The sequence below is a fragment of the Lacerta agilis genome, chromosome 1 (assembly GCF_009819535.1).
Source record: "Lacerta agilis isolate rLacAgi1 chromosome 1, rLacAgi1.pri, whole genome shotgun sequence".
Taxonomy (NCBI): Eukaryota; Metazoa; Chordata; class Lepidosauria; order Squamata; family Lacertidae; genus Lacerta; species Lacerta agilis.
The window spans coordinates 118,482,853-118,510,390 of NC_046312.1; the positions used below are offsets into that span (position 1 = coordinate 118,482,853).

The 27,538-nt window shown below is 41.9% G+C and overlaps 1 protein-coding gene across 3 annotated transcripts in view; it reads left to right on the top strand.

The window, feature by feature from the left end:
* Positions 1 to 27,283, top strand: part of HECW2 (HECT, C2 and WW domain containing E3 ubiquitin protein ligase 2) — a 183,355-nt gene extending 156,072 nt beyond the window's left edge. For 2 of the 3 annotated variants that reach the window (XM_033168893.1, XM_033168885.1), the window contains 9 exons: positions 825 to 938; positions 11,380 to 11,532; positions 13,427 to 13,525; positions 14,723 to 14,852; positions 15,588 to 15,734; positions 17,389 to 17,503; positions 20,039 to 20,124; positions 22,110 to 22,222; positions 25,474 to 27,283. In XM_033168893.1, coding sequence (XP_033024784.1) covers positions 825 to 938; positions 11,380 to 11,532; positions 13,427 to 13,525; positions 14,723 to 14,852; positions 15,588 to 15,734; positions 17,389 to 17,503; positions 20,039 to 20,124; positions 22,110 to 22,222; positions 25,474 to 25,585 — 1,069 coding nt within the window. In that variant the 3' untranslated portion in view covers positions 25,586 to 27,283. Of the gene's footprint in view, positions 1 to 824; positions 939 to 11,379; positions 11,533 to 13,426; positions 13,526 to 14,722; positions 14,853 to 15,587; positions 15,735 to 17,388; positions 17,504 to 20,038; positions 20,125 to 22,109; positions 22,223 to 25,473 lie in introns of those variants that run through there. The other variant, XM_033168901.1, reaches the window with a different exon arrangement.
* Positions 27,284 to 27,538: the final 255 nt, after the last annotated feature.

Sequence of the window (27,538 nt, forward strand, 5' to 3'; positions counted from 1 at the left end):
CAATGAGGTGAGCTCCCGTTGCTCTGTCCCAGCTCCTGCCAACCTAGCAGTTTGAAAGCATGCCAGTGCAAGTAGATAAATAGGTACCGCTGTGGCGGGAATGTAAACAGTGTTTCCGTGCGCTCTGGTTCCCATCACGGTGTTCCGTTGCCTTAGAAGCAGTTTAGTCCTGCTGGCCATGTGACCCGGAAAACTGTCTGTGGACAAACGCCGGCTCCCTCGGCCTGAAAGCAATCCCATAGTCACCTTTCACTGGACTTAACCGTCCAGGGGTCCTTTACCTTACAAGGGAGGTCCATAGGTGAGTGACCATCTTTCATCCAACAGCTTTTGGTTTTGGCAAACACTTTGCACCAAATAGCGGCCATTCAAGAATTTAGGTCCCGCCATTCTCACCTTGTCCTTTTGGCAGGATTCCATTGGTTTTCTTCATCATGTGTATTAAAGACATTCCCAGTCATTGCAAACTGTAAGTGCTGGAAACAATTGGCATCAGTGTCTGTAGTTTTCAGGTTGCTTCTGCCTATGCCGAATCATGCTGGTGCAGGACCAACATCAACTGAATTGCCTACACAGTTTATTTCTTTAGGTAAGCAGCCTGTTGTCTTTATGAAGGGAGGAAAAGAAGAAGTATCCATCCCTATTACTCTGGCATAATGCCCAGGAAACTGTTATCTAAATGAATCCTAAGAAATGTTAGATTGGCTCTTAAGACATGGCTTGTATTGCTAACTTTCCCAGGCAATCTAAATATAACTGGGGGGGGGGGGCATTTAAGCTACAAATTATGGCCTCCTTTGATTCTATTTTGTTTCATTGTGCAGATTAATTATCAGGAGAGACCATTTGCTGGAAGATGCCTTCAACCAAATTATGGGTTATTCAAGAAAGGACCTGCAAAGAAATAAACTGTATGTCACATTTGTCGGAGAGGAAGGGTGAGTAGAAAAGGGAAGTGGCCCCCAATGCAGTATGTACTTTGTACTACACTTTGCAGCTGCGCTCAAGTATTTCATCTACTGTGTGCGGTCTAGAGCGAGAAGAGGAAGGATTACAGCCAGGAAATGCCTCTCCTAAGCCTAGAACTTACAGCTGTTCAAAAATAAGTTCTCCTAGCTTTGTGACATGTGAATTCCTTTGCAAAGCATCAATTAAACTGTGTACATGTTGAGTTCCTTCCAGATCTGTTTTTGGCAGGGAGGGCTCCATCCTGCATATTGCTTTGCACTCCCAAGTTTGCTTCGAGGGGTTGGAAATAGTTTTGCTAGAGAGCTAGAAAACTGTAGCATGGTTTGAATTTTCTACAGCCGTTGCAGTAGATGCTTCAGGCACTGAATGAGAGAAGATTGACATTATAAAATTTATTGAGCTGTTCAAGAATTTGGCGAGGTTAGACCAGAAGCTTAAAAGAACTAGAGGGTCATTGTTACTTCCTTCCTTCCTTCCTTCCTTCCTTCCTTCCTTCCTTTTTCTATTTTACACAATTTGCTACTTCTGCTCAAAATGCACTTCTTTTAGAAGAAAGGCACTCCTATATAAGTATACCGTATATACTTGCGCATAAGCCGACTTTTTCAGCCCATTTTTTGGGCTGAAAAAGTCGCCCTCGGCTTATGCGCAAGTGAGGCGGGAGGTGGGGAAGGAAAAGCAGAGAGAAAGAGCTTCTCTCCGCTTACCTCTCCCTCCCCCCACCCCACCGGGAAATGTGCAGGATGGGGGCATCTTCTCCGATCCGTCCTGTGCGTTTGCAGCTGTCTGCGAGGTGGTTGGGAAGGAAAAGCGGAGAGAAAGAGTTTCTCTCCGTTTCCCCCCCCCCACACACACACACCAGGAAATGCGCAGGATGGAGATCTGAGACGCAGCGTCTTCTCTGATCCCGCAGGATCCCATCCCGTGCGTTTGCAGCTGTCTGCGAGGTCCTAGCGCCTCCAGACACAAGCTGGAAGGGTAAAGACGCCTCTGCCTCCACTCACCAGCAGAAAGGCACAGAATGGAGGATCGGAGAAGCACTGCACAATGCTTCCCCCTCTGTCAGTTGGGGGGGGGGAGAGAAGTGGAGAGAAGCTCTTTCCTGCAAAAGGCACAGGACAGGATCAGAGAAGCTGGGGGCACTGGCTTGCCAAGGGTTAAAAAGGATTGAGTGGGATTCCTAGAGAGGTCAGGAAATACCAAGCCCACCTACAAAAGGAGGAGGGGGCCTTTGTCTCTCTCTTCTGCATGTGCTGCATCCCTGGCGCCTCCTGAATCCAGTGAGTCTCTGCTCATCTTGCAAAGGGTCCATTGGGGAGAAGAGGGGGGTCCCTGGGATGAAGGGGAGGGTGCAGGGAGGACCCCCAAGTCAAGGAACAGAGCCTCTTGCCCCCCTCCTCTCTGCAAAGCCCAGGAGGAGGCAAGGTCACAGGAGCTCTGCAACTCTTATCTTTCTTTGGATCCATTCACAGCTTGGCTGTTTGGGAAGGGAGGGTTCTTTGGGGAGGGAAGAAAAGGGTCTGAAAATAAACCCCCTCACAATCAGGAATCAGTCCCATTTATTGATAGAGGTTGTAGGGGGATGGAAATATTGGACATAAAATACACCAAAGAAATAAAAAGGAAAGCCTAACTGTTGGAAGAGGGGAGGGGGCAAATAAAAGAAAGCGCTTATTCCTGTGGTGCAGAGTCAAGCCTATGGAACTCCTTGCCCCTGTTTTTCTTTGAAATAAATATTCAAAAACATTTAATCTACTGATGTCTCAATTAATGTAATTTTATTTATTTTTATTTTTGAAATTTACCAGTAGTTGCTGCATTTCCCACCCTCGGCTTATGCTCAAGTCAATAAGTTTTCCCAGTTTTTTGTGGTCAAATTAGGTGCCTCGGCTTATATTTGCGTCGGCTTATACTCGCGTATATACGGTAATCTCAGGGTCTTGCAAGCTGATTTGTGTGTGTGTGTGTAATGTAGCAAATGATTTCTGGTGTTTGTCTAGAAAGTAATGCTCATTTCCTCAACATGCATGCAGAATGTCACTGAGGATATGTGAATTCTGCACACAAATAACGTAATCAGTTATATTAATAATCGTTAATATTGATAATACTAATACAGTAATCAAGTTTTGGAAGTGGTTTGAGAGTGCTACCAGTACATATTAAATAGCCCCTTTAACGTCGCTGATGATGAATACACTGCTATCTTCTTCTTGTGATTGTATTAATAAATTTAAAATTAAACTTTATGGGAGGAATTCAGCGTTGTGCTGCTATGAATATTCCGTCAATGCAAGCATTTTTGCTTGCTTGATGGAACGATCTCCCCTCTCTTCCTCCCATTCTTATTTTATATTGTATCATAAATGTGAACCACCTTTGGGGCCCTTTTGAAAGCCTAAAGGCGATATACAAATGCTTGCTATAAATAAATTCAGAAAATAACATTTTTCAGTGATTGAGCATTATAAATAACGTGATATGGAACGCATAAACAAATGTGGGCAGGCCTTTGCCTGGGTGTCCGTCACCAGCACAATGTGAATCATTCTGGTCCGTCCCCCCTGCCCATCTGCATGCCCAAAGAGAGCAGCATTTGCTCCTGCAGCTGTTCTGTGCAAATGTTTTGCTGGTTTGGCATTACTTCAGCCTTATGACAGTTCTTAAATTGTACAAGTAACCTGGCTGTCGGAAAGAGTTGCAATGAATGAACAGTGCAGCAAGGAGGCATGTTAACTATTTGCAGGAAAGCATTGGCTAGAATTACTGTATTTTTCGCTCCATAAGATGCACTCTTTTCCTCCCAAAAAGTAGGGGGAAATGTCTGTGTGTCTTATGGAGTGAATGGTGGTTCCTGGAGCCGAATTGCCCAGGGGCCAAAAGCAGATCGTGTTTTTTTTTTGTTTTTTTTTACAAAGAGAGAAGGGGGTTTGAAAGGAAGCTGCTGAACAGCTGATCAGCAAGCGATCAGGAGAGAAGGCTCCCTTTTTGGTCCCGCCCCCTTGCCCAGGCCTCCATTGTTTAAGGTTCTGCAGACGGAGGCTGTTTGTTTCCCCAGCGACATGCGACTGGCTGATTAGATTATCTGTCTGAAAACTATACAAACAGCTCCCTTTCCTTTCCTAGAGAAGCTGCAGAACTTTATCAAAAAAAGAATAAAATTTTTTTTAAAAAAAGGTGCAGAACTGCGAGTTGAACCCCATAAAATGGGGCTTTTCCTCTTTGCAAAAGAAGCTGCACAACTGGGAGCTGATCCCTCCATAAACGAGGCTTTTCCCCCTTTGCAAAAGAAGCTGCACAACTGTGAGCTGATCCTAAAAAAAAAACAGGGCTTTCCCCCTTTCCTCCTCTAAAAACTTGGTGCGTCTTATGTTCAGGTGCGTCTTATGGAGTGAAAAAATACGGAGGTTGTTTTCATGTGTCAGCAGCAAACCATGCTAATTCAAATGATGCAACTCTTTGTATGTATGTGGAAGGAAAGTAAGAGATGTGTTTCTCTATATCAGGTTCCTCCAGATGCTGGTGGACTACAACCCCCATCATCCATGACCATTGGCTAGGCTGGCTGGGGTTCTTGGGAGTTGTAGTCCGGCGGCATCTGGAGGGCACCACATTGGCTGCCTCTGCTATATATGTAGCCTCTTGCAAGCTGCAGGCTGGCTCAGTTTTCTTTCTCTTGGTACTCTATCCAGACATCATAAAAAGTTTGTGAAGTTCATAGTGAGATAACACTCCGGCTATGTGTACTGTGCACTTGAAAAATCAAAATATTGTGCTGAGCCAAACCAAATTACTCTCCCTTTTTAAAATAAACAAATTATAGTGTTTCTGTTCCACTTCTACACTCAAAGCAGCTCACAAAAATCAAACTCGACCATAAAACTTATGAAACACAAAATATGGAACAGGCTAAAGTGCTCAGCCGCAACAAATAAGTACAAGTGATTATACTGAGAAGAGGGGCCTTTACAGCTTTTTTTTCTGGGCGCCAAACTAAAAAATGCATCGTCAGACTTCGGAGACACTGCTACCTTGGGTTTGCTGTGCACCTCAGGACATAGGGCCAATCTTCTCAAGCAATGTGGGCACGCGATAAAAATCTTAATTCAGGAGAGGCGCACTCGAAGATTAAATTTCCTTGTATTGCACAAGAGATTATTGTTTCTGGTAGTCATGGGGAGGAATAGGGATCTATTTTGGTCATGCTGACAGAAGGAATTCCAGCTGAACACCCTTTTAGCTTTAGAAATATCGCTGAATATTTCTCCCAATTTTCATGTATTTGGCAGCCATGACGGCTCGAAACGTGAACTAAACAAAAATGAATAAAATGAAAGCTGATACCCTCATAATGCTTTTGACCTGTAAAAAATGCTGTCATTTAAGAGAATTGCACAAAACACATGCTTGCTCCCTCCAAAACCATATTGAAACAGACTGCCAGAAGCCAAATTACAGGGAACCAAGCAGAGGGCCTTCTCGGTAGTGGCACCCGCCCTGTGGAATGCCCTCCCACCATATGTCAAAGAGAAAAACAAATACCAGACTTTTAGAAGACATCTGAAGGCAGCCCTGTTTAGGGAAGCTTTTAATGTTTAACAGACTATTGTATTTTAATACTTTGTTGGAAGCCGCCTAGATGGGCGGGGTTTGTTTGTTTGTTTGTTTGTTTGCCGTTCTCCCCAATGTGCAGTGTCATGTCAATGGCATCTGCATGTCTTTCAACATGCCCCATTGCAAGCTTACCCGGGAGATGTCTTCAGGCTGGGTTAACATTTCTCATCTTGCCCAAGCACAGAAGGAATTTTAATGGCATTGCTGTGCTGCTGATGATTAATGGCATCCTTTTTTAAACAAACACACACACACACACACACACACACAACCTTAAAATAATGTAGTGTGGGAATTCAAGAGAAGTTCTTTCCATTCATTGGTGTTAATACACAGATTTCTAGTATAAGCCACCTTCATTCACTATCAAAATTGTGGAATGAATAATTGTGAATCAGGCTAACCTGTCTGGTCCTGAAGGTGTAGTAGAGGCAATGTTTGTATTTTCTGCTTGGGTTCCAGACAGCATTACTCACTTTACAGTGCAAACCCTCTCCTTGTCTAATGAGAAGTAAGTCCCATTGAGTTCATTAGGGCTTACTATCAAGTTGAGTGAGTAGATGAGTGCAGCCTCATTATCTCCAAGCTGTCAGAACTGACACTTGGACATCGGAAAATCCAGTTTGTAGAGTTACACTTGGTTGGTGCTGTTGGCGCAATCCGTTCGTGGAAGAAAACCACATTTTATTTATTGCCAGCCAGCCATATCTATTTCTTGTTGGCTAGATACTGAAAGATCAGTGATATATACACCATAAAGGTAAAGGGACCCTTGACCATTAGGTGTCATGTGGCCAGCATGACTAAGCCGCTTCTGGTGAACCAGAGCAGCGCACAAAAATGCTGTTTACCCTCCCTCCAGAGTAGTACCTATTTATCTACTTGCACTTTGATGTGCTTTCGAACTGCTAGGTTGGCAGGAGCTGGGACCGAGCAACGGGAGCTCACCCCATCGTGGGGATTCAAACCCCTGACCTTCTGATAGGCAAACCCTAGGCTCTGTGGTTTAGACCACAGCGCCACCCATAGAATTCTACAAATGCACCTGTACAACAAAGTTTTGTGCCAAGAAAAAGCAACAGATATAGTATATCACTGGATGTACCTTGGTTGGGGTCTGGGGCGGGGGGCTCATGTGCTTGATATTTTTAATTAATTTATTTAAACTTTTGCATGTTGCTTTTCTGCCTCATATAAAGAAGGCCAAGCTTGAGTTATGTCCGGACAATAATGCAACAATTGGATATGTATGAGAGTCAGAATGGGTGAGAATGGATAGGTCTCATTCTGTTTTTTGTCAAGGAAATATAAAACGGTTCATCTGAAGGTTTGTTGGGTTTGTTTGTTTTTGCAAAAGTTCATTGTTTGGCAAGGAGGTGGTTTTCCTCTGCTAAGAAGGGAAGCTTAACACTTTCCTCCTGCATTGTTGAAGGTGTGAATAAACTACAGTAATGGTGCAAGGCTTCTTTTTTCTAGAAATTGTAAAAAGTGGCTGTTAACAGGAATCATTAGCAGGGTGAAAACCAGGATATAGCAACTGAGATAGCAGGAGCTCAATCTTGAAGGGTTATACTGTAATGCCAAACTCTTTAGCGCAGTGCCTTGAACTTTCAATGTAACTGGGAGCAGTTTTGCATGCCTGGGTATTGTGGAGGAACAGGAAACAGCCTGCACTTTTTGCTCCTTTGTCTCATTCCAAATATGTTGCAACACCTCCTCCTGAAAGATGAGCAAGCTCTTGGACTTGGCTTACTAGAAAGCAGAAAGTAAGTCTGTATGCTCTCTGCTTGGCACAGTGCTGCTTCCCAAATGCCCCCAAAGGTAATCCCTGTAATTACGTTGTCCTTGGCGGTTTTAAGACCCAAACAACAAGAGGCTGTTGTTAGCATTAGACAAGAGTATATTTATATTGAAAAAACGACTAGGCAAAACTGCAATTCATTTAACCAATTCATATGTAAGAGGGGTCAGAAAGAAATCAGTGAAATCAGACATTTAGAAATAGGCGAAGAAAATGCAACTTTGCCTAATCCTGATGGTAAGATTTGGCAGCAGGGTTCCAGATGTAGAATAATTATCAGTCCGTATTCCAAAGGTGCACTTAATTCTAGCCAGATAGCTAAAAAGGCTGCCTCATATTCCAGCTATCAGGAATGCAGCTTAATGTTCACAGATAACATCATCAGACAAGTCACCTGGTGACTGACATCACACAACCCATGTGACTTGGAGCCAGTCATAGGGCACCTCATGTGTAAGCTACATCTGTACCAAACTTAATTAACTGCTCGCATTAGAACAGCTATGGGTTTAGGCGAGAAGACGTGAGCACGAACCTTTCTCCCTGTGGAAATAATGGCTATGAGTAGGAAATCTGAATAGTCCAGTCCTTAATTTGTCTCAGTGGCTCATTCTATGTAATACGGTTAGCAAACTTGTTGATTCTGACTGGAAAGGTTTGTTCAAAGGACAGGAATCTTAAAAAAAAAAAACATGGTTAATTAAAGTTGAATTAATATTTTCTCAGGCTTTCAGGTGTGTAGGCGGCCAGGACACAGCGATCTTTCTATCGAGTTTAGTGGCACTTTGCTTCAAAAGCAATATAAAATAACAAAGCAAAAACAATAAGGTAGAATATCAGCCGTTGTAACACAGCACCATGGTATTTTTCAAATGAGTTTTGTGTGTGTGAATTTTCTTTTGTTGAAAGTTTGCCTTGGGTGTTTTTGCTGCACCCCGCCAACAAACTTAATGATATTGGTGTTTTTTTATTTTTAAAAATGATACACATTTGCCTGCCTCATTATCATACCTGTCATCTCTCTGAAATTAGTCTTGTGCAACACGAACTTCTGTGGGTTTTAATCTCAAATTTACTATCTCAGTCTGGGACAGAAGAGGAAGCCTGCTTAGTAAGTCAATTAGTAAATAGACTAAGTGAGTGAAGAGAGTGCGAATGTGCATTCCATTCACTTATTTTTCCTTGAGTAACACATTCAAATAAATCACATGTATAGATTTCTTTAAGACTGTTTGTTTTCAGTACAGCAGATGGGGAATTGCATATTTGATTGGGCCCTCTCATCAAACTCTCCTTTGCTACAGAAAACAGACATATCAGTCTGGAAGATACTAGGCTAGAATCCTTTCTTTCATTCATATAGATAGATATAGGAACCATTTAAATTCAACTTAATTAAAAGGATATAATGCATTGTCCAAGGCTATTCACTTGTGATTCAGCCAGGCTTGGACGTGGAATGTGGTTAAATGGAAAATATTCTGCACTCTGTGCCTTTCAGTGGAAGAAACACATTTATGTTAGGTTGGAAAATCATGCAAATCAAGTCCTTTCAAAAATCACATGCCAGCTTTACAGAATAAGCTGTCTTGGATTATGAATGGAAAAGAAATTTGGTTAGGTTCTCAAACCTATCTAATTTGCACTTCCTGAAAGTGCATGTGAACCAAAATGCAGCTGTCCTTTGAAATTAGCATTTCTTCAAATTTTTTGATTCAGTTCTCTAACCAGAAATGTGTACAAAAATGCATACATTAGGGGAAATGTGCCTAAAAATCCATATATTAGTGAATGTAAGGTATTAAAAAAAATCAGTATTAGGGGAAATTGGTTGCAAAAATGCGCAGTAACATGTTGATGAATTTTCATGAGGACAAGCTAATGCTGAAATGTGGTGAACTGAACTATATTTGTTTATGCTGGCAGAGCAATTCCATAACAAAGATGTGTTGTGTGATTAATTGTTATGTTTATTGTTACATTGATTCCTGTAGCTGTGAGCTATGCTTCAGGGATCATTCACCAGTAGGGAAAGTCCCTCAGCTAGGCCTGCTTCCTTGTGCTTAGCTATTCTTAGGAAGTTTGAAGAAAAAATAAAGGGGGCTATGATTTTTCCTCAATGGACTCAAAAGTCAAGTCCCCACAGAGGCTGTCCCTCTGCTCTCCAATCCATCTCCATTTCCAGTAGCCAAGCAGAGCAAGTCCCATCTATCTCCCTTAGAGCCTCAGATCTCTGCTGAGCAAACATTGTTTTGCCTACTCTGAGCAGTTGGGAGCAGAGCAGCCAACATCCTGTTGGAACTGAAGACAGTGTAACAACGTAAGAAGCTCCTTTATAACTGAGTTAGTCCATCTAGCTCAGTATTGTCTAACCTGACTGGCATGGGTTCTCCAGGGTTTCAGCCAAGGGGGCCTTCTCACTCAAAAAGTCTGGGGTTGGATCTGAGATCTTTTCATTTGCAACATATGTGCTCTACTACTGAACTATGGTCAGGGCCGGCCCATAAGTCCAAGTGAGGTGCCTACCTCAGGCGACAGGGTGCATGGGGGCATCACATCCCAATGTAGATTGTTCTTCCCCTTTTGTTCCCACTCTTCATTCATCCCCTTTTCCCTGGTGGGAAGGGGGCACCATTTTGTGGTTCGCCTTAGGTGCCAAAATGTCTTGGGCCGACCCTGACTGTGGTGAACCACTGTTTCACTGTTCTCAGTATTGACCGTTACCCTTTCCCAGAAGCCCAGAGAGAAGTGAGAGATCCTTTTGCCTAGTTGCTGGGTGGAATTTCTTTGCACACGCCAAGCCAGATGGGAAGATCTTCCATATTAATTTCCTTCTGTGTGTTTTGAGCGGTGCTGAAGAATGAGCATCCTGAACGTGGAACTGGAACTTTGTAAATTTTTAAATCCTGTTTGTAACATCATACTCATGCGAATTGGGGTCCTCACCGATGGTTTCAATAAAACAAAGCATGGAAGCAAAATATCTGAGGAACATGACCTGCTGTTGAGTATTAACCGTATCTTCTTTAATCTCCTTGGGTTATGAGCCCATGAAGAACGGCAAGACACTGAACTTAGCTCACTGCTGTTTAAGTCAGATAATCTCTTCAATGTGTGTCCACTTAACTGTCATCTGGGAAGTGAATTTCCTTATGTTTCTGACAGTTCGGGATTACTGGCCCTGATAAACAAAGGGTCTAAGTGAGTTGTAGCTCCCTTAACAAAATGCAGAACCCTGAAAGAAGCTGGGGGGCGGGTGAATAAGCCAAGTAAAATGACAGCATCAAATTAATTTCAGTTTATTCCTAATGGAAAAGACATATTGTGAAATTGCAATATTAGTTCCATTGTGCAAAGGTGCAATGTGGTGATTATTATTTTCCATTTCCAGCTTTGATCTGTGATACATTGAAAATTGCATAGCACGTATTGGGGTGTGCCATTTATTTGTTTGTTTGTTTGTTACATTTATATTTTCGCATTTCCTGCAAGGAGCTCAAGGCGGCACATACTTAGTTCTCCTCCTTCCCATTTCATCCTAACAACAACCCTGTGATGTTGGTTAGGTTGAGAGCTAGTGACTGGCTCATGATCATCCAGTGAGCTTCATGGCTGAGTAGGGATTTGAACCCTGACCCAGAGCTCTTAGAAGAACTGGAGATGTCCAAAACAGAATTTAGGAACAATGCGTTATTTTTCTTCTGAATTGAACTGCAGTCGAGCCAGCCCCCGTGCATGGACAACCATCGAATAGACAACATTATACAATCTCTGCCTTTAAATGGGAGGTGTACAATTCTGCTATAATGCAAAGTTCTCAAGTGGAAATTAGGAACAATAACTGAGCTTAGCAAAATATTAAGTAATATAAATGGTAATTGAATAAAACATTTTTTTCTGAAAGTATCATGGGAAGTAGTCTTACAGAGAATATAGGTTTAAGATGTGTTTTAGTTCATTCTTGCATAATAATCGTTTTGTTTTGTTTTTCAAAGGCTGGACTACAGTGGACCTTCACGGGAGTTTTTCTTCCTGGTATCAAGAGAACTCTTCAACCCATATTACGGCTTGTTTGAATATTCAGCCAACGATACTTACACTGTGCAAATAAGCCCCATGTCTGCCTTTGTGGATAATCACCATGAATGGTAAGAATGATGAAACATTATTATTACCGTCTACCCATAGACCCCTAATTTTGAAATGTGTTTATTTAGTTGCATGAATAGGGTCCCCCAAAAGAACTGTACACAGGGCCCCATAGACCATAAATCCAAGACAGAGCATGCCTAGATTTCCAGCCACCACAAGGCAGCTTGGCAGGCATGAACCTCTCAAGTTCTCTGCCACCTTCTGAATTTCAATCTTTCATTGTGGGGGAAGATCCCCAAAACAAACCCAAATCCATCAGAACACAAGCACAAGCAGAAATCATGGCTTATTTAGGATCTTTTGTTTTTGATCAGATTCTCTGATTGAGGTGCTGTTCTAAAACTTTCGTTCTTTTTAATTCACCAGTGAAATTTGAAAATGCTCGTGCCCCCCGTTTTAAATGTTGCTCTTGTTTCTTGCGTGTCCAGTGTGGGGATCAAGAAAAAGTTGTGGTTTTGTGAATGACTGGTTGGTGTTTTACCAGCTCTATGGGGATCCACATTCGTATTAGAAAGCAAACAGCCCGATAGCTACAACAGAAAGCCACTCTGTCAACTCAGATGCAAAAATAACATTAAACACAGAATAAAGTCGGCCAGAAAGAGATTTCAATCAGTGTTTACTGCCTCTCATTGGGATGAGCCCTTTCCCTGAATACAGATTAGGGAATTGGGGGAGGGGGCGGAGAGAGTGACCCATTTCCTTACGCAGGAAGAAACAGTGTCATTCCCAACACTATTTAGGACTATTCCACATTAAGTTTTGTGTTTTGTTTTTAACTGTGGGGCCCGTGTAGTCTGAGGTATGTTTTAATGGGTGCCGTAAAAATGTGATCTGATATTTTTAAGCAAATAGGTTGATGTCTTGTGAGTTATGTTGTTTTATGCGTGATTAAAAATATATACAGTGCTTTTTTCTATTAAAAAAAATAGGGGTACTCTCATTTTCCTACTCATATTGAAATACTGCTCCTCAATGAGGCCAAAATTAAATTAAACATTTAGGGGTAAGAAAAGAAGCAGAGAGAGAGAGAGAGAGAGGTGCCTGAGTTACACTGTTTGCACAGTAAATAAATAAGTAAATAAGACCCCTGCAGGCAGAGTTATAGTGGCTTAAGGGCATTGCATATATTTATCAGTTGGCGTCCACAAACTTGAGTATGCAGCTGTTGCTGTAGGTCTTCCTGTTGTCTTATAATATCTCCCCAATCCCTGGGGTTTATGAAACTGCTTTTTCAAGGTTTTTATTTCCAAGGATCCTGTTGCTTTAACAAGTTGCATGTTAGGCAGAGATCCAGAAGATGAAGCATTTTCTTCCACCTACACCTAGGAGCATAGGAAGCTGTCTTAATACTGAGCCCAAACCATTGGTCTAACTAGCTCAAGGTTGTCGACACGGACCCGGGCTGGATCTATCCCCAAGCCTGCAAAAACCTTCACCTCCCCCATTTCTAAAAACTGTGTTTGCAGTTGCTAAAGGCCCAAAAGCCTGGCCAGAAAAATCTAGCACCTGCCTACCCAGTTGAAGTTACTTCAGCCGTGGAGTGACACATATTGAATAGAAAGGATATATTCCCCCGGAATATTTTCCCTAAGAGTTTTTCCTCTTGCTCCGAACTTAGGCTAATCATAAATATTGATGTGCCATCTATCCTCAGCGGCTGCATTTCTTGCCATTTCTTCATTTTTTTCGAAGGACGACCATTGTATAAAGAAGCTTAATGAAGTGTTCATTTCTAAAGGACCACGTTGAAATGTGATGCCAAATAATTCCTGACTGAATGTTATTTTTAACAAGCATATTTAAGGGTTTTTAATGGATAGTGCTGTAAAGGCTCATCACTGAACAGAAAAATAAGCCCGATCTGCTCTCTTAATTTCTCTTATGCAGGTTCAGGTTTAGTGGTCGAATCCTGGGTCTTGCTCTAATACACCAGTATTTATTAGATGCCTTCTTCACACGACCATTTTATAAAGCCCTCCTCAGAATGTGAGTAGGAGTCTTTTTTCATGGTGAACCTTCTGTCAATTTCTTGTCCACAAAATAGGTGTCTAATTATAAGCCCAGTTAAGGCCTGCTATAATGATATTGATTGCTAATGAGATCATATGAATGCTTTATCATCAAGAAGAAAACCTTGGTGTATGCAGTGGACTATTGAAATATTTTGTTTCTTGTATGAATTCTTACCTTGTATTTTTGTGTGCGTAATGTTGGTATGAATTTACACTTATAGTGGAACCTCGGTTGTCGAAGCCGAACAATTCGGAAACGAACTCCAACAACCTGGAAGTGAATGCTTCCATTTTCAAACGCGCCTCGGAAGCCAGAACGACTTCCGAGGTGCATTTCTCCATTTTTTAAAAGGAATTTGCCAACCGGCAATTGTGTCTTGGTTGTTGAACGTTTCTGAAGTTAAATGGTTTTCCAGAACCGATTATATTCGACAACCGAGGTTCCACTGTACCATATTGAGCAGGCAGTGCGATTGGAAGGTAGAAATGAAAGACTTTGCTCCCTGCAGCCGTCTAACCCTTGCTACATATTAATAGAGCAGAATTTCTTCTTTCTTTTTCCAGAAATAATTAAATTGAATGCGAACAATAAATTAATTTATACTGTATAAAATGGTCTCTGGTTGTAGGTTGGGTCATTTGTTTCACTACAGTAGATGCATGGGGGGGAACTGAAAGAGGAAAGATGGATTTTGTTCTGATTTGTGGGAAATAATTGTAGTTACGGGTAGATGCAAAGTTGGCATTAATGTCAGCATGATCTCTCCGATCATGGAGGTCTCCAGTTCCTAATGATGACCAATACTGTATATCTTTGAGTAGGTAGGTAAATGTGTGCAGACTTGTTATTTTGGTTAAAATCAGCATTGGTGCAAAATGAAACAAAAATGATTTTGTTTAATAAAAAGATTCAAACGAATAAGTTATTTAGGACTTTTATTATTTCAGTGTGTACGTTGGGAAAATATATACATCAGTAATTAAATAACTGCTTTTACTATTAAGATAAATTACTTCTAGACTCCTTTGAGCTTAAGTGGTGGTTCTTTGGAGTTCTCTCTTTGCCTTTTCTAGTATTGTAAGAATTTTCTGTCTTAACTTCTCTTCACATGCTGCCTCTGCCGCCAATACTATCATTTCCACTCCTCTAATTTATTCTTGTTTATGTTAGACTGTGTGACCTGAGTGACTTGGAATACCTTGATGAGGAGTTCCACCAGAGTTTGCAGTGGATGAAAGACAACGATATACATGATATCCTAGATCTCACATTCACTGTAAATGAAGAAGTCTTTGGACAGGTGTGCACAATTTTTTTCCCTCCGAAAACTACATAGAAAAACTTGTTTTTTAGTTTCATTTCTATATTCTCTTCCTATATATCTCCTTTGTCGAGATGTAATATCATTGGTGTGTTGTTTCTGCAGGTTTCCTTCCCTCTTGAATAAAAAGCTGTTTATTGTTAATGCTCAAAACTCTGTATTAGCAATTACTGGTCCATCACAGCTTTAAAAGGCTGCCTCTGATACTATATATAGTGTTGTGAGCATCTTGAGATGTCATTCCTTTGTGAAAATGAGCAATTCCCCTTTTACCAAAGTTATCTGGACTCTAAAGTCCCTGCACAGATGTAGCTGAGGCCAGAATTGGCCAGATTCATTTGTCCAAAATCAGATTTACAGTAGTACCTTGGTTATTCTTCTTTGCATGTGTTGCATGTGACTTCTTGTTGCAGCGTGTGTGTTGATATTAGAAAGCTTCATCTCAATAATCTCTCTCTTTAGAATGTGAAGGCTTGTTTGTATATATCTCTTCGGGGTTTTTATGGGGGGGGGGGGGAATTTCCTGCTTTGTACTTGATACCACTGGCCCAAGAGGGAGTTTTCGGCTCCATTTTTTTTTTAAGCTGCCTGGGTTTCACCACTTCAAATAAGAATTTGCCACTGGGGGAATAAGTACAGCTTGATAATATAAGAAGCTCAGCTTGCAATATAGATCCTTCTTCCTAACGTTTTGGTGGTTGTTTGCCTTTTAAGATTACGGAACGAGAATTGAAGCCTGGGGGTGCCAACATCCCAGTCACAGAGAAGAACAAGAAGGAATATATAGAGAGGATGGTGAAATGGAGAATCGAGAGAGGTGTTGTGCAGCAAACAGAGAGTCTAGTGCGTGGCTTTTATGAGGTAAAAAAAACACCTCCAAAACATTCTGATTATGTTTTCAATGTTTTACGTGCCCCCCAGCATTGTACCATTCAGCAGGATCATTCGCCAGCCATGATTAATGCATCTCCCGCAACTGACTAAATTGCATTGCATTGCATTGCATTGCATTGTCATTGGTACTACCGCATGTGCAGAATTCATCCTTAAAGCTGCTGACTACCTTTTGTAAGGAACTGCAAAATGTAATGATCACTATTCGTGCTGTCAGCAGTCAGCAACTAATGCATGAGTTCAGGAGCCAGTCATTTAGTCTGGACAAAACATTTCAATGTATGTTTAGAATACTGGGGTTATTACGTAGACTTTTGAGCTGCTCTGAGGCTAGGTTGGTCCAGGATCCTTATGGGTTCGTGCTTGGGAATAGGTCATTGGTCACCAACTCCCTCATGAAGTTGGTGACCAATGACCTATTCCCAAGCACGAACTCATAAGGATTCTGGATATTACCATAGCAAGGACTTTCATCTATCTCTAGCAGTCAGTGGCAATTTGTGCTAGCAGTAACCCTTTCAGAGACCAAGGACCCGCCATTTTGCTGGCTACTTCCTCATCCCTGCCTACCCCCCACTATCCACATAATCTGTGCTAACGCAAAAAAAAAAAACCAAACCTATTGTTGCAGGATGTGGAAACTCCCAATTTATTAGTGGTTCCTGGGAATCAAATAGCAGTGGAGTAAACTCTGTTGGGTCATCTAATGATGCTGAGGTTGCACTACGATCTCCTTTATCCTGAAGTTATTTTTATTATTCCTTGCTTTATAATTTTGCTTTGCAAATACTGATGGATGGGGGAAATCCCAAATATTTTTCTTTAAAAACTTAACTGCTTCATCCGGATGTTCTGCACGAAATAATAACATTATGAGCTTTGGAGAGTGGAGTTAGCATGTGCTTTTAAATGTGCTGTACCACTGAGCTTTGTGTATGAAAGGTGCCAGGTTCAGCCGCTAGCATCTCCAGGTAGAGCTCAGGAAGATTCCTGTCTGAAACCTTGGGAAACTGCTGCCAGTCAGAGTAGGCAGTGCAGTCGTACCTTGGTTCTTGAACAGCTTCGTTGCCAAACAAATCGGCTCCGGAACGCCGCAAACCCAGAAGTAAGTGGTCCGGTTTGCCAACGTTTTTCGGAAGCCAAACTTCTGACGGGGCTTCCGCTTGAGTGTAGGAATCTCCTGCAGCCAATCGAAAGCCGCACCTTAGTTTCCGAATGGTTCCAGGAGCCAAAAGGACTCCCAGAATGGATTAAGTTCGAGAACCAAGGTACAGTGGTACCCCGGGTTACGTACTTAATCCGTTCCGGGTTACAGTATGTAACCCGAAAAGGATGTAACCCGAACAATTTGTTCTGCGCATGCACAGACCGAAAAAACTGCGAAAAAATCTCTGCGCATGTGCAAATTGTGCACACGTCGGGTTAGCGAAGTTCATAACCTGAAAAGTACGCAACCCGGAACGTACGTAACCCAAGGTACGACTGTACCACTGTACTGAGCTTTGATGGACAAATGCCTTGATTTGTTAAGGCAACTTACTGTGTTCCTGTACAGTAATGGGCAGAAAATAAAAAGAAACAACAGCACATATCATTTAGCTATGTTTGTTTTCTTTCCTAGGTTGTTGATGCGAGGCTGGTCTCTGTATTTGATGCAAGAGAATTGGAGCTGGTTATTGCTGGCACGGCAGAAATCGACTTAAGTGACTGGAGAAACAACACCGAATACAGAGGAGGTGACACCTACTAATATATATATATATGTACATAGTTAGATTACAGTTAGTCTGGGTGGGTGGTCACAGTCTGTATAAACCAGGAGAGGTAAAGCTGCTTCTGCTTCTTCTTCTTTTTAAAGAGTCCAATAAACTATTCTAATTTAATTTCAGACCTTCATCGGTTGCAGTGTAATTTTAGAAAGCTGGTGCTCACACTTTAAGCTTTACTTCAGAGGGCTTGGATTTCCCCCCACTTAGCTTTAGGAATGGGGTGGGCATTTCATCTGATAAAAGAGGTAAAAATTCAAAACAGCGCAGCTGGTGAGACCAACTAGGTTAATCTGGAGATATAAAGGTATGCTCAGTGTTAATTTCTTACAGATGTCAAGAGTTGGGAGAGGTTAGGGCTCTCCAGTGAAAGATGAGAAGCCTCTATCTTCAGATTTTTATTTTTTTTCTGTGGCAGATATATTTGGAGTTTTGACATTTGGAGTTCATTCCTGGCACTTTTGAAAATGATTTAAAGTATCTTGCGGGGGGGGGGGACGACCATTGGGATCAGCTCCTTGATAGAAATCATCTGAGATGTCAGCATGCACAACTGAACACTTACACATTGGTTTAGAACTCAAATGAAAATAAAGTTATTAAAAATGTTGATGCATTCATATGTACAGCGTGGATTTAATGTGCTACTATACACTGGCTTCCGTACTTAGGAATGCTCCTCCATTATATATCAGATACATTTAAAACGTTTTCCAATCTACTATTAATGCCTCTTCTGTGCCACTTTAATAATAACTTTGAACCATTTCCTGTAAAAATGGGTTGTCAGATATATCTGTCCATTCAAAAAACAGATCTGGTATGATTTTGCTTTGGTACGTAATCCCAGAAAGCTTTCACCTTCATTTGTGTTGCCCCATGCTGTTTACAGCATTTTCATTTCCTTCTCTTCTGCTTCTCAGCACCATTATTCTTCCTTTTTGCCCCATTTCCCCCATCTTCATTTATTTATTGTTTCTCATGCTCTTCCCATCATCACACATTTCACACACAACTAGAATCCAGAATATGAGCAAAACATATGTATGCCAATATGTCTTCGCCGTTAGAGCAGACCCACCCCCTTGAAATTTCGAAGACGAAAACTAATATATGCTTCATTCCTCCACCTTTAATCCTTTGTTATGCCTCCTATTCAGCCTGGCACCATAATACCTATAAATGTTTCTTGCCTGTACTGTCTCACAACCAGACTTTCCTCTTCTGCACACCTGGTGTATCTACCATGCTTGTGTTTGTTACACCAGCGTCTCCTTTCAAGGCCAGGAATTGGTAACCTGTGGCTCTCTAGATGTTGCTAGACCATTTTCCATAGTTGCTAGCGTTGATGGGAGTGGGAATCCATCAACAAGTGGAAGGCAGACTCTAGGATTACAGATACGTCCACTAAAGTTCTAAGTTTCATGTTTTCAGATACTCAAGTTTAAAATGTGTGTGCCTATAGCGGGTGTAAAAGCTGATGCTTGTCCCCTGCAAAATCTTCAGAAGCAGGAGCCCAATCCTTTCACTTTTGCTGTTGCCAAGTATATTCAGAATTTCCAGACTTGGTAACATTATCACGTGCATTTTTATTTGGATAAATAATCAGTTTTGAGACGAATGCAATAATTATGCCTAAACCAAGTGAATATTACTATGTCATCATCTGGTGCTTTGTGTAGCCAGCGCAAGTAGATAAATAGGTACCACTGTGGTGGGAAGGTAAATGGCGTTTCTGTGCGCTTTGGTTTCCATCACGGTTTCCCGTTGCACCAGAAGCGGTTTAGTCCTGCTGGCCACATGACCCAGAAAGCTGTCTGTGGACAAATGCCAGCTCCCTTGGCCTGAAAGTGAGATGAGTGCTGTAACCCCATAGTCGCCTTTGACTGGACTTAACCGTCCAGAGCTCCTTTACCTTTTTTGTGTAGGCTTTTCCTCAATTGATTGAACAACCTTAATAATACCTGAAAATATTAATTTTCCCATGGGGGTGAGGTTGGAATTAGGATAGTAGCGGGCATCTTTTCTATGTAGGCTGATTTCAGATGCCTAAACTTAAAGGTAAAGGGACCCCTGACCATTAGGTCCAGTCGTGTCCGACTCTGGGGTTGCGGCACTCGTCTCGCTTTACTGGCCAAGGGAGCCGGTGTACAGCTTCCAGGTCATGTGGCCAGCATGACTAAACCGCTTCTGGTGAACCAGAGCAGCGCACAGAAATGCCATTTACCTTCCCGCCACAGCGGTACCTATTTATCTACTTGCAGTGGTGCGCTTTCGAACTGCTAGGTGGGCAGGAGCTGGGACCGAGCAACAGGAGCTCACCCCATCGCAGGGATTCGAACCGCCAACCTTCTGATCGGCAAGCCTTAGGCTCTGTGGTTTAACCCACAGCACCACCTGTGTCCCTAAACTTAGAACCCTGTTAATGTTTGGTATGTCACATTTCTTTTTTTCTTCTCTGGTAAAATATCCCCGAATGCTTTGCTCTTCACTCTCATCAAACAGGATATCATGACAATCATATCGTAATTCGATGGTTCTGGGCTGCTGTAGAAAGATTCAACAATGAACAGAGACTCAGGCTATTACAGGTAAGAGATCAATTGTAATGTCAAACTGTCCAATCTAGGTTGACGAAAGTGTAACAAAAAAAACACAACTCTTTCATGGCTTAATAGCTCACTCACCTGCCTCTAGATTCCCCCCCCCCCCCGTTAATAAATGAAATTATAGTTCTAGGGTGTTTTGTTTTCCGGTTTAGAATTTTGATAATCAGGTTCCAGCAGAAGGAGCAAATTAGTGATGCATTCACAGTGGCATTTCCTGCACTTAACATCTTTTAGGAGTGTAGTGATCTCTGTGACTTGGATAGAAGCTTTGGTCAGTCTCACTCCCTCAAATGCTGCTCACTGGAGTTGCTGCTAGTAGAAAACATCTGGGTGTTCTGCTTAGCTGTGGGTTTTTGAAAAGTGATTAAGGAATGACTAAATGTAAACAGAGAAATGTCTGCAAGGAGAACATCAAGCAGAATTCCCCAACACAGAAAAGGGAAGGAATGAGGAAACTCATCGTAGCTCCTGGAATAATGCATACTGGAGCAACATAAGGGAAAAATAAGGCTTTTTCAACTACTACTATGGCTGTTTAACATACATTTTCTACCAACAGTGAACTAGGCTTCTCAATCTCCTCTTCTTGTTTGTGCTTAAATTTGCAAGTTACCTTAGTGACATGGCGAGCTGGCTTCCTGTAGTCACTTCCCATGTTACCCTGGTAATGCAGAAGGTCAACAGACATGTGGGTTGCTTGGATCAGGCCAAACCTCCATTGTAACTACTGACATGGACATGGGAAATACAGTGGTACCCCGTGTTACGCACACAATCCATTCCAGATCGCGCTACGTAACACAGGCGTGCTTAACACGAATGCCCCCCCAAAAAAACCGGATTTTGCACTTCTGCACATGCACGAAGTGCGCAGAATGCTTTTGTGCACCTGCGCGTCCCGCGCACTCCGGGGAGGACTTCCAGGTCGCGGAGGTCCGTAAGTTGAACATACGCAACACGGAGCGTACGCAACTCGAGGTATGACTGTAATCACATGATCAGCTGCATAGTCTGTGCTTTACATGGTGCAAAATGGAAGCTGATTGTGGCAAAGCAGTTTTGTATGGGCAGCCTTGCTGTAGAGGTAACACTGGAACATACGTGGGACGGCCGCTATGCTATCATGTGATAAAATTGATAGCCTAAAATTTCATTGGAACTGTAGTTTTATGCAGAAGATCAAAGCTGAGCCCAATAATACTCTAAACGAGCTGTCTCTGCATCCGCACGATGAACAAACAAGAAAACACAAGCAAGTAAATTAATGCTGAGTTCGGATCATGGGGTTTGGACTTTTCGCTCAATGAAATAAAATCAGTCAATCAAAACTTCCCTTCCTGATCCGTTGCCAAGATGATAATGTATGCACCCTACAAAAGCAGTACCTTACCTTGGCTAGGCAGGCTCATGGAATCAGCTGTTTTCCTTCATCAAAGGTTTTGGATATGCCTGCAGGAGATTTCCCTCCTCTTTGCCATAACGGTTGCTGTTCAGAAATCTTTTACATTTTCCTTGTGGCATGGAGGAAACTACTCGATAAACCCAAGTCAAAAGCCCCCTGGAACTAATTACAGGTCCATCTGAAGCCCTGAGTGCTTCTTGTATAGTCAAAATGCGCCCTATGCTGATTCCTCCTCCCTTCTTACAAATGCTGGCTCCAAGAAGTGAACAGCTGAATGCTATGCATGTTTATAGAATGTATGTCCCACTGAGTTCGTCATCTTACTGGCTGTTGTCCTATCTTTGAATATGTATCAATAGGTAATTGCAAATCTGAAGTGGAATTTGCTTTTTCTCCTTCACATACCACTGTGAGTTGCAACTCACAGAAAAACAAAAACAAATTCCGCTTCACATTTGCAATTACCTATCAAAGATAGGACAGGCAGCCCCAAACGTACACCAGATCAAACTTTTTTTCTTATTTTCCACAATACTCATTTATGGTGTATTGCTTTGGGTTTCAGTTTGTTACAGGCACATCTAGTATACCTTATGAAGGTTTTGCTTCTCTGAGGGGGAGCAATGGACCGAGAAGATTCTGTGTAGAAAAATGGGGGAAGATCACTGCTTTGCCCAGGTAAAGTAGCACTTGAGTTTCCTAAAACATAAATCCACTTGGTATTTAATAATTCAGGTTTCTATGGGGAAAACCATGCTGTCTTAACTGATAAGCCGAGTTATTTCTATCACCAACTTTTAGACTTCTTTAGAAGCCAATGGACAGATTGAACGGGAGCTGCCTCAAGATAAGCTCTGCGCCTCAGTTCTGCTTAGAGCTAAACTGAAACTAGTTTTTGTTCTTTTATTCTCAGAATGTGCCCGCATCTTCAGCAATTTTCCGAACCCAGTGCAAGCACCTCTGCTTTGCTTTGATGCAATTCTTCTCTGCTCCCTCCTCCTTTTCTCTCTTTTGTTCTTTTACTTATTCACCCACATTCCAATTTACTCTTATTAGTTGTGGCAACCTCCAGCAGCCAAGGTTCTACACCTGACATGATGATGTCACAGAAGCTTGTAAACAAAACTATGTGGGTCATCACAGCCACTATGGTTAAAATAGAGTACAAGCCAACAAGACAGAGGAGAGATTGGATGCATAATAACAGTATTGAGTGATATTTGTCATTCCAATCCCCTCTTGGATTTTTTTTTTTAGTAAAGCACTCTAGCTGAAACTCTTGAATGTTTATTTGTTTTTGTTTTTTAAAAAAAGTCAAAATGATATTTGGTGATCATTTAAGAGTTAAAGCATCTACTATCAAGGGTATGTTATCAGAAACAATAAAAAAACACACCAAAGATTTTTGGCAGTATATTAATTACACTGTTTGATACTCTGCCCAACCAAGACCAAAACTTTGTATAATTTTGTACAGTGGTGCCCCGCTAGACGAAAATAATTCGTTCTGCGAGTATTTTCGTCTAGTGGTTTTTTCGTCTAGCGAAGCGGCAATGCAAACCGCGGTTTTCGCTAGACGAAAAAAAAATATTCATCTTGCGAGGCAGCCCCATAGACAATTTCGTCTTGCGGGGCAGCCTTCCGCTAGACGAATGCCTTCGTCTAGCGAGTTTTTTGTCTAGTGAGGCATTCGTCTAGCGGGGCACCACTGTAATGATTTTGTAATTCTGAAAGCGATTCTAAATGCTGACGTATCCAAGCACCTAGGGTACCTCTTTCCATAAAATTCACCCAATATGGGCAAAATCAAAAGGGGGAATGTACTGCTTTTAGAGCAAATATAAAGATTTCAGGATATTTGGATGAGAACTATCTGTTGTGGTTTTTCTGGCTTCTTATATACACTGCTGGTGTAGAGAGGCCACATTCTGTAGACCACTTATAGGTCTTCTATTTTAGTAAGTGGTGCATAATATTTGCTGAATAAAAAATAAATAAATGCTGTTTTCCTGCATCGCCAGTCAAAAGACCCAAAAAGGTTGGCGCTGCCAGGAGATCCTATCCTTGGCTAATGGAGCTTTCTATTCTGCACAGTGAAAGAATGTGTGGGAAGAGGTAGCAAGCTCACCTCTGGTAACCCAGCAATGCCATGAATATCCTTGGTAGTACTATAGCAGCAGGCAACCTTAAGCAAACCATTATCTCTCAGTCTGAGCTCTCCACTGGTGGGAGTAGAAATAGCAGGTACCTGTCTACGTCACAGTTTCAGCGAGAACGGCCGCGGTGAAAGAACTTGACCTTCGCACAGTGTACGCTACAAAACAAATAATTCTAGCAACCCCCTTGTGTGTTGGGGGGGGGGGGTTTCCTGGAGACAAATCAGGTCTTTTTAATGCCGAGCGCTCCTGCTTTGCTGACACTGGGCCACAACCTCAGCGTGATTTAGAGGTATTTGTAAGCGTGTGAGAGTTTGTTTAAACAAAGCGTGAGATAACAACTCACACACACACACAGCAAAACTTTCAAGGAACGGCACCTTGATCCCCCCTCTAAACCAAGTGACCGTCTCAACCTCAGTTCTGAGCTGAATGAAAAGTGATTTGTTTTTATAAGCTCCCTGGCTCCTTCAGCCCTGGGCTGTACCTGCTTCAAAGGCTTTCCATTGCAAACACAGCAGAATGCTGGCTTAGGCTGCCCATTATTAAGAGACAGGAAGTGGCATTGGGTGTCAACTGGCTCTTCGCTATTACTGTTTAAAATATGGCCTTTTGTGCTCTTGTGGTCCCAGGTCTCTCAGGCAGCAAATATTTTCTTATGATCTGACCTGCTGAAGCGTATCAGGATTATACTCATCCTCGTAGGTTTCTGGGGTGAAGTAGGGTCACACATTGACGTGGTGAGGGCAGCCATTGCTGTTCACGTGTCTGTACCGTTCACATCTAAGACATCTGCTTTTATAGAAGAGCTGTATTGGTGAGAGAAACCGAGCCCTTTCCCTTCCTTGCACTGCATCCTTTTTTAGCACTCCCTTGCCCCCCACTTCCAATATTAGAGCTGGACCAGCAGATGATGTCTGCATTGATAAGAGTGCAGAGGATAGGGCCGGCATAGCCATGAGGCGAATTGAGGCCACTGGAAGGCCTTGAGGCAGTGCTCCTGTGGCTGCCTCTGCTGCTGATGAAGAAGTGTTACTGACACAGATTTGTGGCAAGGTGTTGCCAAAATTGTGGGAGGCCTCACCCGCAAAATCAGCCCTGACGCTGGTGTCACTTCTCTGCCCCTTGGTGGAGGAGGCGGGGCGGGGCGGCATTCCCGTTTCACCTCAAGCGGGGAAATGGGATGCGTTGCCCCGCATAAGGAGGATAGAGGGGGAGTGCGCATACGTGTAATTCGGCTCTCTCCATGCCACTTTTGTTAGGCTCTCCCACTGCTCTTGAAGGTGAGGATGGAGCAGACACACGGCCAGGAACTATGGCTGGACCACATCGCGTGTAGTTGGCTTCTAATATATCGTGACCAGTGCCTTGTGTGATTCCTCTGAACTTTGCTGCTGGGTTTTATTGCCTGTTGGAATGCTTCAGTGATGTAGGAACTCTGCTGAATGGGGAAAAATATGGATACAGAAAGGCTCCTTTAGCTATGGAAGAGGTGGAGAGCATATGTCAGGCTCCATCTGCTATAAGCTCTGCTAACTGGGGCTGATAGGAGCTAGAGTCCAACCACATCTGGAGGTTGGGTAATTCTTGAGTAATTCTGGGCTCCTGCACCCCCACATCCCTGCTCTGTTTGTGTGAACAGTTCACACAACCAAGTACTAAATCAGGGTATGACGAGGAAAGTTCCTATTATCAGTTTTTCTGCCATTTTGTGTGTGTGTGTGTAAATTTCTGAATTCCACTCACTTCCCCCTGCCTCTTGTTTTCCCCCAGAGCTCACACGTGTTTCAATCGTCTTGATCTCCCACCATACCCATCGTTTTCCATGCTGTATGAGAAGCTGTTGACGGCCGTTGAAGAAACAAGCACATTTGGACTCGAGTAAAACACAAACCTTAGTGCCCAGCATCTTGGACCTTTCGTGGACTGTTCCTCAAAGAATACACGAATGCCCGTATTGCATTTCCTGGAGGAAAACTTGTTTTGCAATACAGTTTTTGTGTGATGGAATTTCGTGAGTGAGCAAGGCTAGATTGGGGAGCCCTTACAAGCTCTGAAACATTCACACAAGTACATAGCAAGGGATGTAGTCTGTAGGGGGACGCCTACAGTTCTCTAATTGACCTCTTTCTTTCTTTTCTTTTGACCACCAAACTTTAATGTTTAGTATAATTTAAGAATAAAGAGGCACGACAACAAGTTGTTGAGCAGCATCAGGGCTACAGCATAAATCTTCCCTATCTCAAAAACGGATTACACCCAAGTATTTGAACAGAGTTCAAGATGGCATACAAAGTTTTTTTCTTTTAGTAGGAAGTCAAGTGAAAAATGCTGGTGTGCGTGGTTTTTAATATGATAGAAGCTAATTCCCAATGGTACACTACTTTATGTCATATACAATACAGTACTAAAATATCCTATACCTGCTTTACCTAAGACTTCGAGTGCCTGCATGGTGTGCACCGTAAAGATCAAATTTTCTGGGGCTTAATATGAAGGAAGTGGGCAGCAAGAATGACTTGCAGTTAGGTAGGTTGTACAAATGTATATGCAAATAGTGTCTTTGGCAGAAGATGAGCTACTGTAAGAGAAAAATGATTGATTTAATGCTTTATACTGCATGAAAAGTGTTCCTTTTTTAAAAAAAAAAAAAACAACAACTACTAGACTTTACCACAGCATATCAGGAAAAAAAAAAACCTCTTACACAGTAACTTTTGTTTATTTTTGTAAAATCATGATATTGATTTCCTTAAATTGTAAATAAGAAAATAGAGGACAAAATACCTTTTTTTTTTTTTAGTTCTTTTCACTTTTCCATGCTTAAATAGATATTGTTCTTGTGTTTGATTCTATAAGCACTCTCAAGGGATACATACATATATAAATATAAATATAAATATATATATATGCCTTTTATTTTTATAAGGGTAAGATATTCCCGAAACTATTTTTTGCACTGAATGTACCAAAGTCAAAGGGACATTGTGATCTGACTGGCAGAAAACTGCATCACTCGTACAAACCTGTAAGAAGTAGCTGCTTTAAGAAACAGAGCTTTCTTCACAGTGCCATGTCTGTAGATAATATCAGGACTGTGCACATTAAGTAATAATCTTTTTAAGGCTCACTACATGTATAATGTGTAATATGCATTTATTTCAAATGTATTTTTATTTGTTTTGGTTTTTCTTTTTTCATCCATTAACTAACTTTATGGAATAGTGTTGAAGACAGATATTTCGTATTTTCCCTGCAAACATTTTTCTTTTGTATAGCACTCTTACAAGCACTACAGAGGATCTGTAAAAGAAAAGAAAACACACAAGATGGTCAGCACCTAAAAAGGATGAACCTTCGCTTAGGAACCTTCACTCACGTTTAGCAGCGAACCATCTCCAAGATGTAAACCGTTTCTAGTGTCTTTCTAAGCCTGCATTTTCACTGAGTAGTTTTCTTAAACAATGTTTATTAAAATGAAGTACTTTTTTCTATGATATATCTGAAAGCATGAATCCACCATTGTCAAACAAGCATTTAATTTCAGAAACATTAAAAGGTTTGAGCCTATTCCTCGCAAGAATCTCCCATGCTGAAGGCCATTTTCATGTGTTGCAGTTTGGGAGCATGGTAGCCACTGTTTCGCTTTTATTCCCGTGATCATTACAAAGGAACGCATTCCACCAAAACAAAAGTTTCTAGGACCTACCAGCCTGGGTGGTACCTATGGCTTTGCAAGTCCTCACTGCGAGGGAGAGAGATCTGAGACTAGGAGTAACCGCAGAGCTTTCTCCCTCTTCATGTTGCTGTTGATGGGTGTTCCATGTGTGCTCTTCAT